This window comes from Pseudopodoces humilis, chromosome 2 (genome assembly GCF_049639895.1).
Source record: "Pseudopodoces humilis isolate 2021_Gansu_Grassland_sample_001 chromosome 2, ASM4963989v1, whole genome shotgun sequence".
NCBI classification, from domain to species: Eukaryota; Metazoa; Chordata; class Aves; order Passeriformes; family Paridae; genus Pseudopodoces; species Pseudopodoces humilis.
In genome coordinates this window covers 6,391,853-6,407,831 of record NC_142201.1, presented here as the reverse complement: position 1 = coordinate 6,407,831, position 15,979 = coordinate 6,391,853, and the positions used below count along the sequence as shown (strand labels likewise).

The window sequence follows — 15,979 nt, the reverse complement described above, 5'->3', positions numbered from 1 at the left end:
CTACTTGGCTTCTGTCATTACTCTGACTTTTCTACCTTAACTTTCTATGTCTTCATATATTTTTATGTTTTAGTTCTGCATTGAGACCATTTCAAAGGAAAGAAAAATAACCTTCCTATTTGTGTCTAAGTTTGTGGTTCACAGCACAAAAAAAAAAAAAAAAAAGACATTTCAAGCACATTTAATAAGATTTTTCCTCTCTACCGTGGTGCTTTGAAATGCTCCATCAGCACATGATTACCCACAGTGGCAGCCCCAGCCTGGGAGCACCTGAGAGCAGCAGTGTTGTGCCATAGTGTCACCCTACAGGGCCCTGCACTGCTCCAGTCAGACCCAGGGCCTGTGAGAAGGATGGAGCACATTCAGAGCAGCTGGAATCACCATCAGTATTCCTTGTCCTGAAGTAACATCCTGTGAATATGCACAAATGTGATTTTTTTAACATCTTATAATTGGGAAAAATGTGGGCCATATTTTCCTGGAGATGATAAAAGGCAGTTTTACCTGAGCCATAGGATGTCTCTTGTCCCATTTCCCTACCTGTCTCCAGCCAAGTTTCAACTCTGATCTCTTTTTTCCAGCTCCTTTTTTCTGAGATGTCAGAATTACTTTTGTCACCTGGAAATAAGTGTGTGGGAAAGCCACCTAGCAGGGTCAGATGTGGGAAAGCTGTTAGCAGCTATTAAAGGTGTCTTTCAAACTTGTCCCGTGGGATGAGCTCGCTGGGAGGCAGCGCCTTGTGCTGACTTTGTTCTGCATTTCAGGGCAAGTACGTGATCAGTGCCATCCCTCCAATCCTGACAACAAAGATGCATTACAAACCAGAGCTGCCACCAAAGAGAAACCAGTTAATTCAGCGTTTGCCTATGGGGAGTGTCATAAAATGCATGATGTACTACAGGGAAGCCTTCTGGAGGAGGAAGGGTAGGTGGGAAAAGTGGAGGACTTGGGAACTCTGTGCAAATTTTGAAGTTCTGCTGTCAGAGAATGGTGTCAGAGTGCTAATCAGGGAATAAATCCAGAGGAGGATTAAATGTGCAAAACCCCAAAATCAAACATACAGAAAAGTGAAAAGTAAAGCTCCTTAGAGAGCAGAACTCTTTCTCTGAGCTTGAGTGCATGCCTTGTCCCAAGGGTGAGTCCAGATCCAAGCAGGATCCCGAATCCTATTGCAGTTGGCTGAAGTGGGATGACCAGGAGAACAAGCAATGTTTCCCTGGGAAACCTTGCTGAAATCTACAGAGCACAGAAGCATCAGCCTCCCTGCAGCATTAGCTCCCTCCTCCTCCTGGCAGGGACAGTTAGGTCAGCCAAAGAGAATTTACAGCAGATGACAAGCAGAGCTTAAGGTATAAGCAACACCTTTCCCCGATTTTAATCTTCTGTTCTGCAGACTTGATATCTCAGAGGATTGGGAAGAGTAGGTTAGCATTTTGGATAGCTCAAGATATTTTTTCCATGCTGTAATAATCTTGTTTTTCTCAGCTTTAACTGATACCATTTTCATAACTATTTGTATGAACAGATTAGTTCCACTTTCTTCCTAACAATATTGAGAGTGGTGAGAATATTTCTTAATCAAAGTAATATAATTTTTGCATGTTTCAGGCCATAAACTGGCCATTGAGATTAGGCAGGAATGCAGTCAGGTGTATACATTGTTCTCTAGATGAGATTTTTCACATGTTCATCTGAATCACATCATGATGTGATCTGAGATTAGACAGCCCATGCTTCTGTACATTGCTGTTATGGAACACCATTCCTAACAATCTTATCACCAGAAAAATCAAAATAGTGTAAATTTGAGCCTGCAGTGACCAGATGTAATTACACTGGGTTTTGTTTTGGTCAAAGTTACTCATGGAATGAATCACCATAGCCCTGACTAGATCAATTTATTTTTAGTGTTTGTTGTCCCCAAAATAGAAAGCCAAAGGGACTTGCAGCAATCTGTAGAAATTCCATGTTAAGTAACAATGGAATTTTAAAGATTTTTACAAATTTGTGTACAAACAAATCTCTTGATTTCCCAGAGTCAGAGAGAAGAGGGTTGAGAAACTGTTAGAGAGACACTTCAGACATGTAGGTGTTTTTGGTAATAACAGAATTACTGTACAGTTCCTTTTATGGATAATTTTCCTTGCTCATTACTATCAGCAACAGTGATCATCAACAGGTTTTTAAAGCTATCATCTTGGGGTTTCTTTTCCCTTAGGTTACTGTGGTTCCTTCATCATTGAGGATGAAGAGTCTCCAATTGGAATAACCATAGATGACACAAAACCTGATGGAACTTTTCCTGCCATTATGGGGTAAAAGCTGCTAGCCCACACTCACAGATGTGTATTTCCTCTTGTAAGAGATAGTGGGAGAAGGAGGGAGAGGGGAAATGACCAGGTTACATCTGTGTTTGCCACTTCTACTGTTTGCACAGATGGAGGAGAACACTTCTGACAAGCCTCTTGTGCCTCTCTAGTCCATATAAACTTTCTGGAGAAGGTTCTAATAAAACAGCCTAATACAAAGGATGTGGTTGGGAAGGACTTGCTGAATTTAGCTGTAGTTTTTTTTTAAGCATTCAGTTCATGGTTTTGTTTTGTTTTTGTTTTTGTTTTTTTTTTGCTTTGGAGTAGATTTAGAAATAACTCCCTCTCATACCTACCTGTGTGAACCTGTGTTTGGCTTATGTTGGGCTTTTATGTTTAGTGCCTGGTCCAAAATGACACTGCAATTGTCCAAGAAATCCTCATTTGTCTCCTCTTTCCACTGAGCTGAGGCAGGACAAGGAACATCAGCTGCTGGAGCAGGGAGGCAACTGTGCAGTGAAAAAATCAAGATTCTGTAGAAACTGACGAGTAAAAATGTTACAGTTTGGACAAACGGGGGAAAATACATGACAGCATTGACTGGCTTTTAAAACAGCTGAAACCAAATGAACAAACGATCTTTACAAGTCTTTCCACTGTAATCTGAGGTGAGACTGCCAAAAAAAGGCCAATATAAATAAATGTCAGGCAACTACTCCTTAAGTGTCTGGCAGGGGAAGCTCACCATTTCTACTGAACTGTACATGTTTATGGGCATGTTCAAGGCTTAAAAGCTTCCATGACCTGAGAGCAGCAAGCCTCCTCCAAACCCCATATGGCAAACAGCTTCCAGCTTTCTTCCTCCTCACGGATTTATGTGACTTTCTAAAAGAGTGTAGGAACATACTTCATCCCCTGGATATCTCCACTAGGGTCAGATGAACTGACTGGCAAATCTGTTTCCTTCAAGATGAATAAATATTGATCCCAGTTCTTGCAGGAGTGATCCATGACACTGTGCATGCCTGTAAGAGCAGCAGGCTGCCAGCACTTACTAACACCAAGTGGCACAGGCAGCTGCCTGCTGGATTTCAAAAGCTCAAGAAAGCTCAGGGTCTCAGTCCTTTTGGATCAGAGCCCTCTGGGAATGCACACCCTCCCTTTCAGTTAACTCTGCAGGTTACCCTGCACAGGCTTTTTCATGTGTGGCCTGTAATTGTTAAATGCTGAGGGATGATGACAAACATGAAGCTCATTACATACCAGAAAAGTGCTTTGATTTTTTCCCTTTTTAGAGTCGTTTTGAGCAAGAGCTTGCATATCAGCTGGGGTGATGTTCACATGCCTTATTTTTATTTTCAGTTTCATCCTTACCAGAAAGGCTGTCAAACTGGCCCATCTCAGCAAGGAAGAGAGGTAAGAGTTCAGAAGCTGTAGATATTCAGAAGCAAATTGTTTCTCTGGGATGCTTCCCCACAGGAATGTGTGTGAATATGTGTGTGAATATGCACATTTATACATGCTCAGTGCAACTACCAGCACTGGAAATTGGGGCAGAAATTGACATTTTAGCATAAACAGGCCGAGATGCTAATGCTAATATTCATCCAGTTATGGATATTTCTAAATTTCCAAGTCCTGCCCACTCTTCCATGCTATGATTTACCAATTCTGGGTCTCAGTGTGAACAGAGAAGGTTTTTCCAACCATGTTCCCAAACTACATCTCCACTGAATGATGCTTTAACCCAGGGATACAGGAGTGCTGACATGTCTCCTTTTGGGTCTTCAGATTCAGACCAGGTGATAAAATTTTTAAACTTCTGCGTTTGCAAAAGCATAGTTTTCCCATTAGTCAGTGAAATGAACAAACAGTACTTTCTAAATGTGACTTTTGGTACTGTGCAAGTGAAAGAGGAGCTCTGCTTAGGAATGTGAGCAGCATTCTTCAGCTCATATTTTATTCCCAGCTATAGTAAATCTGTAGGGATTTAATTGATTTATATTGCTTTTCTTCTGGTCTTACACCAGTGAACATGAGAATGAATTGCCTCTGCATCCTGAAATAGCTGTACAAAGATTTATTTTTGTAGACCTCATTGCCAAAATCAACCTTCATTTCCCATTCCCTGAGTCCATTTTAGATGTAACTTTTAGGCATCAGCATTTGAAATATGTATGTTAAGAACTTGAAATCAGACTTAAAGCCTTACCTAATTTGCTTTCCAATGTGTTGCAATAAATTTGTTTTTTTTATAAGAAAGATGTGAGTGGGGAGCTTCCCCCTCCCACCCTTTTTTTTTTCTGACTCTGATTTTATCTTCATATAGGAAAAAGAAGATCTGTGAGGCATATGCCAAGGCACTGGGGATGAAAGAGGCTTTACAAGTAAGGAATTAATGTCTGTTTTTGCCTCTGTTGCACAATAATGTTTCTCCTTTTTTTCTGGATGATAAAGGCAAGTTCCTTCAAGTGCCAAAGTTCTCTGGCACCTTGAAATGTGTACCTAGAATTGCATGTTGTGCCACAGTTTGTGTTCCCAAGGGGAGGGCAGCACGGAGTACAGGAAGAAAAGAACTGCCAGTCTCACCCTGCACAAGAAAAGAGAAGGCAGTGCATGTTTTAATTTGTCCTGTCATGTACCCATGGGAGACTGGTGTTTCTGTAAAAGCACAAAATTTTGTTTTGTGCAGATGGATAGGATTAGCCAGATGCCATGGCACTCCTTTGTCGGGTGTTCTTAGCCTGTTTTTTCCCCCCTCTTCAAAAGAAATATGTTATTTCCAATTTCTCTGAGTGTTTCACTGTTTTCTCTGTTGATACTCACAGCCTGTGCATTATGAAGAGAAGAACTGGACCATGGAGCAATATTCAGGGGGCTGCTACACAGCCTACTTCCCACCAGGCATAATGCATTCCTATGGCAGGTAAAACAGAGAATGCTTTGCTTTCAAATTCACATTTCTTAGCTCACATATATACCTTATGCAAAAAAAATATGGCATATTTAGAATATATGGGGAACTTCAACACTCCTTCCACTCCCCTACTCCCCATCTAACAAGGATCTTGCTATTTACTTTACTAAGAGCAGAATTTCCCTTGTGCCTTTCAAATAAACAAAACACAGTCACAAAGGGAACCTGCTAAAGCCACAAAACTTTTCCCCTCTGGATTATTTACAGTAGTTTGTGCTGTGCAGAATTTGCAATGGAACCCTCTGGAGACCCCCAAGCCCATGAGGACACATATCTTGGACAGATGAGGGGTCTCCACTGACTGTGTAGGTGGTTCAGGAGAAGCCCAGGAGCTCCTCCCCATGTCCAGCATGAGAGCATGTGGGGAGGAGTCGTCCCATGTACAAGCCCTTCTCTTGTCACTGATCCAAACACTCAGGCAGTGATGGGTGAGGTGTCTGGCCTCCAGCAGCCTCTGGTTGCCAAGCAGACAAGGAGAACCTACTGGGGGATTAGATGGGAGCACATTCCCAGTGGAGGAACACTACAGCTGGGCTGGCTGGAATGCTTGTGCAGCACTGCAGGGCTGAGGGACTGGCTTTATGACCCTGTGGGGTGAATGCAGCTCCCTGAATGCCAGGCCTTCAGCAGCCAGACAAGTCCAGCCTCCAAATAGAGGCTAATATCAGTGATCTATCACTGCAAAAACATCATTCACATTCCACAGTAATGGCAGGATAACAGCAAGGCTGCTGTGCAGAAGACAAATCTATCAGCTGCACTGCATTGCTGGAGGCTGTTAGGATTATCCCTTATCTCAGCACTAAAATAAGGCCTGTATTACTTGGCATGGAAGCTGGGAACACTGATTTATGCCTTAGGTTTTTCTCTCTCTCAGATCTTGAATTCTGGGCGCAGAAGCGAGCAGGTGGTCCTGCAGGGACAGCAGGTCTGCAGGGATTCTGGAGAGCTGAAGCCACACACTCCATCAAAGCCATAGATTGCTTTTAGAAGGATCATTGCTTTCCTGTCACTTGTCACCTGACATTCTCCACTTGTTTTGAAGGATCATTCGCCAGCCTGTTGACAGAATCTACTTTGCTGGCACGGAGACAGCAAGCCAGTGGAGCGGATACATGGAGGGGGCCGTGCAGGCGGGAGAGAGAGCAGCCAGAGAGGTACACTGCTCTGCTTCCAACATCTCTATCAAAAGGCTAGAAAGGATTAAGTACAGCTTGGTGGGCCTGATTTAATGCAAAGGCTCCTAGAATTGACAGGGAGGAATCCCAGAAAACAACGTGGCCAAAGTATTTTTATTTTTTTAAACTTACTTAATTAGTTGTTGAATAAAGTGAAGCCAAGAATCTCAACTAAATCAGAATGTTACTGAACTGGAGACTTAAAATAAAGCTTATGCTATGTGCTGCATGTCTAGAGGAAAAAAAAACCCAACCTGATCCTGCTTGTAGATACACTACCTCAATTTCTAATAAGTTAATCACTGCATGTTTTAAAACTAATCTAAGTAATTTCAAATGCTCACAGCTATTTCCTGTGCAGAAATCTGGAAATCTGAACATTGTTCTCGTTTCTGATCTATCCCTTCTGCTTCTATTTTTACAAGACAGTCCTGTTAGCTGAGCTTTATGAAATTGTAATGTGCAGCTCTGATAATGTCTAAATCTTCTCAGAATGACACACATTGGGCTGGGTTCCCAGTCACAGTGAAATCCCTTTACAACAATCTGGAGGGAGGGGAAAAAAGCATTAAAGGGTGCACATTGCAGTTACAACTGCTGCACTGCAAAGCCACAGAGTTGTTGTTTAAGAGAAAATCTTAAAATCCCTTTTATTTCCATTTGACAGAATGTCACATTTGCCTTATAATCCTTATTACTTGCTTCATTTCAAGTCACCTAATTCTTCTTTTCTCTGTGCCTGTGAGCAGTAGTTACAAAGACAGTGAGCTGTCTTCTGGAGGCATTCGTTCGCCCCCAAGAATCCCCATGATTGTTACAATCAGTTTATTCTCAAGAAAAATCCTTGGTGAGCTTTGTACTGCCTGAATAGGAGAGGGAGGGCTCCATAATTCTGTGCCGTGAGAGCCTCAGGGCTGCATCTCTCCTCTTTCTATGTCCCAGAAGCATCACTCCTAACAGGTTTTGTGTCCCAAGTGCATGGTAGTAACCTCACCTTGGTATTTCTCAAACTGCCCTGAGAAAAAGCACTGTAACTCAGAAACAAACCCCAAAACTAAAAACCTCCCACAAAAAATATTTAGAGACGTTCTAGTAGAAACCACTGTACATTTTCTGGTTCAAGAGACATTCATCTAGTCATAGTTACACCTTTTATCAATGTCACCTTGCTCTGACTTCCTCTCCTTCTCTAAAAGTGGAAGAGTTGTGGGTTATCATTTTTTCACATAGTACAAATAATTTTTTTCTTCTAGGTACTGCACAGTATGGGGAAGATCTCCAAGAGTGAAATTTGGATGCCAGAGCCGGAGTCAAAGGTAAGCCAGAGTATCACTGTCACCCAGTCAGGCACACACCCCTCAGTCAGGTGTGTCCCTGTTTCAGGGATTCCCATGCACCCTGCTCCCAGGCAAGGCTTCAGCCACCTCCCATGCTGATGGTATTAATTTCTGTGTCTTGTTCAAGGAATATTATTACCCATGTCTGAAGGGTGGGTGACTAAGAGCCAAGGACAGTGATCTCAGAGCCTGGGGGACTGAAAAATGCAGCCTAATTCTGCCCAGTCCCAGGCCATGGTTTAAAGCCAACTAGAACCTCATTCCAGCCACAAGTAATTCCATCTCCACTGTCCCATGGCTGGTCAGGATGACAGAAAACACATCTCACAGCCATGACTCTTCCCTGCACAATCTGGTCCTTGATAAAAAAACCTCATGGAGGGCATTTGTCACCTCCCTGCTCTTGTGGTGAGGGGGGACCTTGTGGAGTCACCATCTCCTCTCTCCCCCAGGATGTCCCAGCCCAACCATTCACCACCACCTTCTGGGAAAGGAACCTGCCCTCGGCGCCGGGGCTGCTGTGCCTGCTGAGCTGCACCCTGTGTCTCACCTCTGTGGCTGCTGCGGGGCTCTTCGTCTGTAAAAAGGGACTTGTCGCTCGAAACTAGCGGGGACCACGTGCCCAGTGGAAGCTGCACACCCCCTCTCCTCCCCTTTTACCAGATGAGTGTTATTTTGGAGAAAAGTGGCATGGACATCTGGAAAGAGCAAAAGTTACTCTCCTTGTGATTTTTCTTTTCAGTCCCATAATTAATGCATCGAATCCACTGCAGTTGCTACCAGCTAAACAGTAATAAATCAACTGTGGGGGAGTTTTTCAAATTTGTCCATTTGGGTTTTTTTGTTAGACATGATAATATCAATGATATATTCCTAATACAGGCAAGGCAAAATGCAGATCACACCTTTTCTGAGTTGCAGAGGGGTCTCAAAGAATGCTTTTGTTTCCACTCACTGTTTTATGTTGCACCACATGTGACAGTAAATGCCCTCATGCATTCACCTCAGTCAGCAGCTCAGAACATCTGAGTTCTCTTCTGCTGCACAGAAGAGATTACCATGCCAATCAGTTGTAGAATTGCCAAATTAATTTTCAAATGCATTTGATTAATTATTAATCATTAAAACGTGAAACTTAACCCTGAGCTAGATGAAAGGAGGTAATTTGCACAAGGCACAGCACTGAACAGGGAGAGGGGAGGCATCAAGGAGACTTCATTCTGCCCACTGCCATGGAAACATCTGTGCACATCGGCTCCATCCATCCATCCATCCATCCATCATCCATCCATCCATCCATCCATCCATCATCCATCCATCCATCCATCATCCATCCATCCATCCATCCATCCATCCATCATCCATCCATCCATCCATCCATCCATCCATCCATCCATCATCCATCCATCATCCATCCATCCATCCATCCATCATCCATCCATCCATCCATCCCATCCATCCATCCATCCATCATCCATCCATCATCCATCCATCCATCCATCCATCCATCCATCCATCCATCCATCATCCATCCATCATCCATCCATCATCCATCCATCCATCATCCATCCATCCATCCATCATCCATCATCCATCCATCCATCCATCCATCCATCCATCATCCATCCATCCATCCATCCATCCATCCATCCATCATCCATCCATCATCCATCCATCCATCCATCCATCCATCCAGCCCATCCATCCAGCCCAGCCTTGTGCTGCCACAGCACAGTGAAATGAATAAGTGAAGTTAAATTCCCCTGACTTGCAGCAGGTGCTGGCTGTTATTTTCCAAATGGCAGCAGCTTCCTGGCTCCCTGATCATTCACTGCCCCTCGTTTCACTGCTAATCCATAGCCCCTTCTTCCAATAAGGAGAAATGTGTTTGAGGTTCGAATTATTGCCTTGTAAATTACAGTAATTGGATGCATCTGCCTGTTCCGCTCTTATTATGTACATGAAACACTTAAAATAATCACTTTAGTGTTTTACTAAAGTCTGGAATGTATGTTTCACAATGTATCATCATTATGTGGTCTTTTTGCCATGAATTCTGAGCGTTGTACGTGTCCATGAACTCAACTGTTGTTCAGCATGGGTGAAAGGTGCCTTTCAATAGTCCTGGAACCTTGATCTTCGTATAAACTTTTCTTCAGATTCTTTCTTGCTTGTTTTTTTGTGAGTTACATGAATTGCTGGTTGACTGGCGGGCTCCCTGCTCCGTGTGCTCTCCCCAGCTCCAGCTGTTGCTGAGCAGGGATTCCTGTGCACAAGGACTGCCCTGTGCCTGGCACAGCCACAGTGCCTCCTGAGGGAGGGAGGGAGCACAGCCTGCTGATGAGCCTTTTGTGGTGTGAAGCAGTTCTACACTGCCACATGCTTCCCCCAGGGGGACATTTCCACCTGAAAAACACTGCCTGTACCGGTAAAAATATAATTTATCCATAGGTATATTTCAGAGCCATTCATTTTCAGGCTTACTATAGACTTGACATCAGAACTTCTGTGTGCACATGAAAAAGAGACCCCAAATCATCTGCAATGTCCCCGTGAGCCAACGCTGTCCAGCTTCACTTTCCACCTTATCCACGCACATTTCTGTTGAAATTAGTTTGGGGTTTGAAATTCCAGTGCAATTCAGCTGAACTCATCTCAAACTGTGAAACAGAGCCAGGTACAACATTCCCCCCTTTCCAGGGAAGGGCACGTCTCAGTGCTGTGGGATTGGCAGGCGGCAATTGAAATGAGAGAGATTGATTAAAATTGGCATTTCTGAAACTCCTGCAGCTCCCAGGCACCAGGCTGCTGCAGAGAAAGGGCAGCATTTGTCAGAGATTATAGACCAGTTCCCATCCTGCTTTAATGCCCTTTCTGACAATCAGACCAATTTCCCTGTTTAAACATTAAACATTTCGCTTAAATATTAAACAGCCAGGCATCTTTCTTAAACCAATTCTGGAACAGAATGGGACCGAGTCTATCACGACTGACAACTCCCCAGGGGAGCTGCTGCTGGTATTAAAGCCTGAGGATGAAGCACCAGGGAAGCACCTCTTTCTCCTGGGTTCCAAGCAGAGCCCTCACCCAGGCTGGGGAGTGGGAAAGCCTTTGGACACCTTCCCTAACCAGGGATGCTCAGTGCCCCAGTGTTTGGAGGAAGAGCTTTGCACTCCCTTGGCAGAAATGGGAAATGTTCTGTCCTCTTTAAATACGGGGTGAGATGGGAGAGGCTGAGGTCCACACCAAGTCCTTCATCCCCAGGGAGGGAGCTAAATTGCATTGACACCCTGGGAAATAGGAAAACCTTAGGTGAAAGGGCTGCTGGAAGTAAAACAAAGACCAGAGCAAGCACTGGCAGAAAGAGTGGCAGAGGGAAAAAAAAGTCCCTAATACTCCCCAGCAGCAATGAAATAGGAAGCACCACTGAGCACATAGATCAGGCAGTCCAAAATAAGCAAGTGGGGATGATACATGTGAGAAGGTCTCTGTTTAATCAAGTTGCTGGATTTGCTTACAGATAGCACAGCAGCTTTGCCCAAGCCTTGGGGATGGAAAAACACTCCTGTGAGACTCTCCCTCAGCTTTTCTGGCTCACTCCCCTTGGCTGCAGCTCCTGTCTGTAAAGGCTGACACAGTTGCTCCCCCCTGGGTGCCATCATACACCCCATGGGGACAGGGACCCTGAAAGAGGATGGGCTGCAGGGTCAGCAAGAGCTGGATGGGCAGGAGGTGCAGAAGAGCCACTGGCTGGTTTTTTAGCACGATCAGCCTAGCAAGGCTTTCCTTCCCTCATTACCTGCCCAGCCCACAACCTCCTGGCATGGGAACTCACAAACCAAACCCCTCTGGTTGGAAACTATGTGACAGGTCTGGGAAAGGGCCACCACCCCAAGGAAGCAGTGCCAGGTTGCAGGGGCTCCATGTTTTGGAGCAGGGAATGTGGATGTCCCCCAGGGCACACAGTGGTCCTCCAGTCATGCTCCTTGTGTGAGGCAAGGGGGAGGTCTGACAGACACACCCAGGTTGTTAAAAAGGTACATCCAGCCTCAAAATGCTGAGGGACAGGGTGCCCAGAGAACTCAGGCATGCCCTATTCCTGGAAGTGTTCAAGATTTCCTTGGATGTAACCCCAAGCAGCTTGTTTTTGTCATAGGGGAATTGGAACGACAGGATCTTTAAGGTTCCTTCCAACCCAAAGCATTTTGCTGCCTTCACTTGGTGTCTTTGCTAGTCCTTCACCAGCAGTACTTCTCAATTCACATTTCATTCAGCCCACAGGTTCATACTTGATCTCTTTTCCCAGGGTCAAACGTATCTCCCAACTACTGGCAAAATTAGTATAATATATTTGAACAAAAATACCGCACAGGGTGATGTGCCAACACAGTCTGACACATCTCAACATCCAGGTTTCCCACCAGTTGGTTCCCATGTCCCACTGACCAGGACTTTGACTGACAGCAAAGGCTTTCCTCAGCCAGAAACAATGCTGGGGTCAAGCTGGGGACTGGTTTTATGCTCTCTGCACAGAGTTCAGCTCCCAGCTCCAAACACAGAACAAACCAGACAGTCCTCTACTGTGGAAACATGGCTATAGACAGTTCTCTTCCTTGTGGGCTGTTTCTCCCCTGCAATAGTTGCTTTTCACACACACACAGAGAAAGGAAATTTCATCTTGGTGAAAATCCAGGAGGGGAAATCAAATGCGCTCTTTGTGAGTGAACTGTAACTTTTTATTTTCCCACTCAGCTCCTGCGCTTGCCAACAAATGCCAACAAATGCTTCAGGCTCCAGCTGCAATTCCTGTTCAGCTCTTTATTTGTAGCACTTGGCTTTCCAGGTTCTGTTCCCTGTTCCTTGCTCTCTTTCTTTTGGTTTTTTTTTACTCATCTTACACAACAAAGACAGAATAACCCAGAACACACAGAAGGAGCAGGGAAAAAGTTTCCCAAGCGAGAGCCCCGTCATGGCTGAGAGGAGAGGGAAGCTTTAGCAGTGGTGCTGGCACCTTGCTGGGTGCCAGAGGAGCCAGCAGTGCCTTCAAGCCAACATCTCTTCTTCCAGAGTCCCAGTGATGCTGTTTTCCCTGGTCTATAATGAACAGATCAGACAGGGGCATGAATTTGCACTGCCTCTAACCTTATCAAGAACAAGAAAATATAAGACAGATGCCCTTTGCCATGTTTCTTCCCACAGTTCTTCTTTATGAAATGTAGAAGAACTGCCACTCACAGTACAAGAGGACAGCTGCCACTTAAGATGGGGTTGAAAATGGAGCAAAGGATGCAATTATTGTTTGTGTTGTCATTTGGACTTCCATGACCAGACCACACACTTGAAAACTCCTTGGATTATAGCCTGAGCCCCATCATTTTCATCAAAACCTTGGTTAAATCCAGGACACCTGGCTGAATTCCAAAAGGCAGAGGCTGGCATTTGAGGACTTCTGTCAGCAGCCACCAGCTGCAGACAGCTGAGCTGAAGCAAGGCCAGCTCAGCAGCATGGCACAGCAAGGCTCAAGCCTGAAATAAAGGCTGTCATCTTCTGGGCTACCTCACAGCAGTTTTTTATCACTTCATGAAAAAAATGTGTCAGGAACTTCACACTTGGGCTCGCAGAAAGGTCTCTGTGGGCATTTCTGCACTGGTGTTTACCCTTCCTGTTGAACTCCAGAAGAAAAGCACACTAAAGGAAAATGATGCAAGTCCCCAGCTTTAAGCATAAGTTCTCAGCCTTCTCCAAGCTCTGATGTGCCACACTGGAGGAAGCAGAGAAAGGCACGCTCCATCCCTGCAGCCTCTGCCTCCTGGCTCTGGCCAGTCCCTGGCAGAAATCAGGGCAGTGAAATGGCTGAGGCACCACGCCCCTGCCAGCACTGCAAACCTTCCTCCAAAGGCAACTTGAGCTGTCCTGCTTGGCAGAATAAAGGAGCTGGAAGAACAGGGTGAGATCAGATCCCCTTCTCAAAAAAGGGAGTTTCTGTGGGGGAAATTTGCTTTGCAGAGATGGATGGAGGTGCTGGATCAAATATGCACGCTCTGAAAAATTGCTCTGGCCAAACTCCATCTCATAAAGAATTATTGGGAAATAATACAGCTTCTAATTAAGTTAAATATTCTTGTTCCACTTTGGACTGAATTGGCAAGTGGAGGCTGGAGTAATGCCTTCCCTTGATTTTGATTAAGTACAAGCACGCATTTCAATTGTTTAAGCTAATGACTGCACAGCCCAATGGGACACCTCCCTGCCTCAGACCTGGAATAGAAATTTCCACATCTGAAATTATAATGTAATTTCTGCTAAATGCAACACTGCTGTGCAAAGTGTTTTCTTACAGCTTGGAGCATATGCAAATTTGGCACAGCCTGAGGGCTGACAAGGATGCCTCAGTGCATTATTGATATGTCTCCTTTTCCCTGCTCCTTCCCAGCCAAGCACCAGAGCATATTCAAGTTAAATCCCAGCAGGGAGAGGGGCAAACAGAGCCACTCGACAAACCAAATCATCCAAAGGCTGGTGTTTCTGCTGGGTACCACCTCCTCAAGTGCTTCTTGGAGTCTCTGCTGCTGCAGGGAAATGGCACTCAGAGACACTCCCCCTCTCAAAGGTGCTACCAAAATTCAGTGACATTGTGCCCTTGGGCAGACGAGGCTGGTCTGTGCTTGCTCAGCCCCTTTCTGCTGTAGGTCTGATGAATGGCTCACTTAGAGTTGGATGGGGCTTCTTCTCCCCTAGAAAGCTGGAGGGATGGTGGGAAGGAGTCTGCAGAGCCTGTAGACGTCAGAGTAAATGGCGCTGGATGCATATGGATTATTTTGTTAGGGTCATTCTGCTAAGAAAGGATTAGAAACATTGCTATCAGAAAATTCACTGTGCACACAGCAAAACCAGCCCTGGAAAAAAGCTAATACCCTTTGCTTCTAAATTAGAAATGGCATCTCACCTTCTGTAAAAACAAAGAGAGACCAGCTTGGACTCAAAACAACTTGGTTTGCCTCTTTCAGCAGTGCCAGGAAGAGTGGAAAACTGGGATGACCCAGCATGGCACTGGGTACAGTCCCAGTGGACGAAGCAGTGAGTGTTTCACAGGTATTTGGACAACAGGAAAGACATGGACCTGCTGGAGTGGGTGCAGGAGAGGGTCACTGAGCTGATCACAGGGCTGCAGCACCTCCTGTAAGAACAGGCTGAGAGAATTGGGGCTGTTCAGCCTGGGGAAGAGAAGGCTCTGGGGAGACCTCAGAGAACCTTCCAGTACCTGAAAGGCGTGGAAAGGGACCTTTTAGCATGGTTTGTTGTGATAGAACAAAGGGGTTAAAACTAAAATAAGTTAGATTTAGATTAGATATAAGGTGAAACAATGGAACTGGTTGCCCAGAGAAGTTGTAAATGACCCGTTCCTGGAAATGTTCAAGGCCAGGCTGGATGGGGCTCTGAGCACCCTGGTCTAGTTGAAGATGTCCCTGCCCATGGCAGGGGGTTTGGACTAGATGACCTAGTAAGATCCCCTTTCTATGTCCCCTCCAACCCAAAATATTCTGTGATTATTTTTTAAATTATTTTTTGAGCTTTTCCTAGCCTAGCTTCAGAACAGCTTATTACTGCTGACTGTACAAGTCATGCACACTAAAATCAGCTTACAAAGTCTCTTAGGTGTACTTTTTTTACAGCTTATCTTGGCATTAAGCTGCTAACTGAAGGCTTTTCTAGCAAACTCTGCTAATATTATGACTAGAATATCATGGTTCTGTTTCCAATGACAAACAAATCAATCTCTAGCCTGCCTGGGTAAGGGACATCTGTGTATTAACACATTAAATATGTGCAGCTACCTATTAACATGCAATATTAACTTGCAATGTGTCAGATTCATAGAGCCCACATCATCCCTGGTGCATTTCTTCAAAGCTAAACAGCCCAAGAAATACCTAATTGCCATCAGCTGTTGCCTGGTTTGGTACCCAAAGATCATCTGTGCCACAGGGCAGGCTGGTTTAGGACATCTTTCCCTTGGGCCTCTGGAAGAGCTGCCTCCTTTTGGGACAGCAGCTGGAGGCTGAACAAGGTGCTCTAGAATGTCTGAGAGGCACAAGGCAACTGATTTTTGGCTCATGAATTGCCTTCTAGCTGGGTAAATATGTGCTCTCTGCAGAAAAAGTGTGATGCAAGAAAAT

At 44.8% G+C, this 15,979-nt stretch overlaps 1 protein-coding gene across 1 annotated transcript in view; it reads left to right on the top strand.

The window, feature by feature from the left end:
* LOC102105564 (amine oxidase [flavin-containing] A) overlaps positions 1-9,964 on the top strand; it is a 34,263-nt gene extending 24,299 nt beyond the window's left edge. The window contains exons 8-15 of the mRNA XM_014255718.2: positions 765-924; positions 2,219-2,315; positions 3,672-3,725; positions 4,639-4,696; positions 5,138-5,235; positions 6,332-6,443; positions 7,718-7,780; positions 8,254-9,964. Of these exons, the coding sequence (XP_014111193.1) occupies positions 765-924; positions 2,219-2,315; positions 3,672-3,725; positions 4,639-4,696; positions 5,138-5,235; positions 6,332-6,443; positions 7,718-7,780; positions 8,254-8,409 (798 nt within the window). The 3' untranslated portion in view covers positions 8,410-9,964. The remainder of the gene's footprint in view (positions 1-764; positions 925-2,218; positions 2,316-3,671; positions 3,726-4,638; positions 4,697-5,137; positions 5,236-6,331; positions 6,444-7,717; positions 7,781-8,253) is intronic.
* Positions 9,965-15,979: the final 6,015 nt, after the last annotated feature.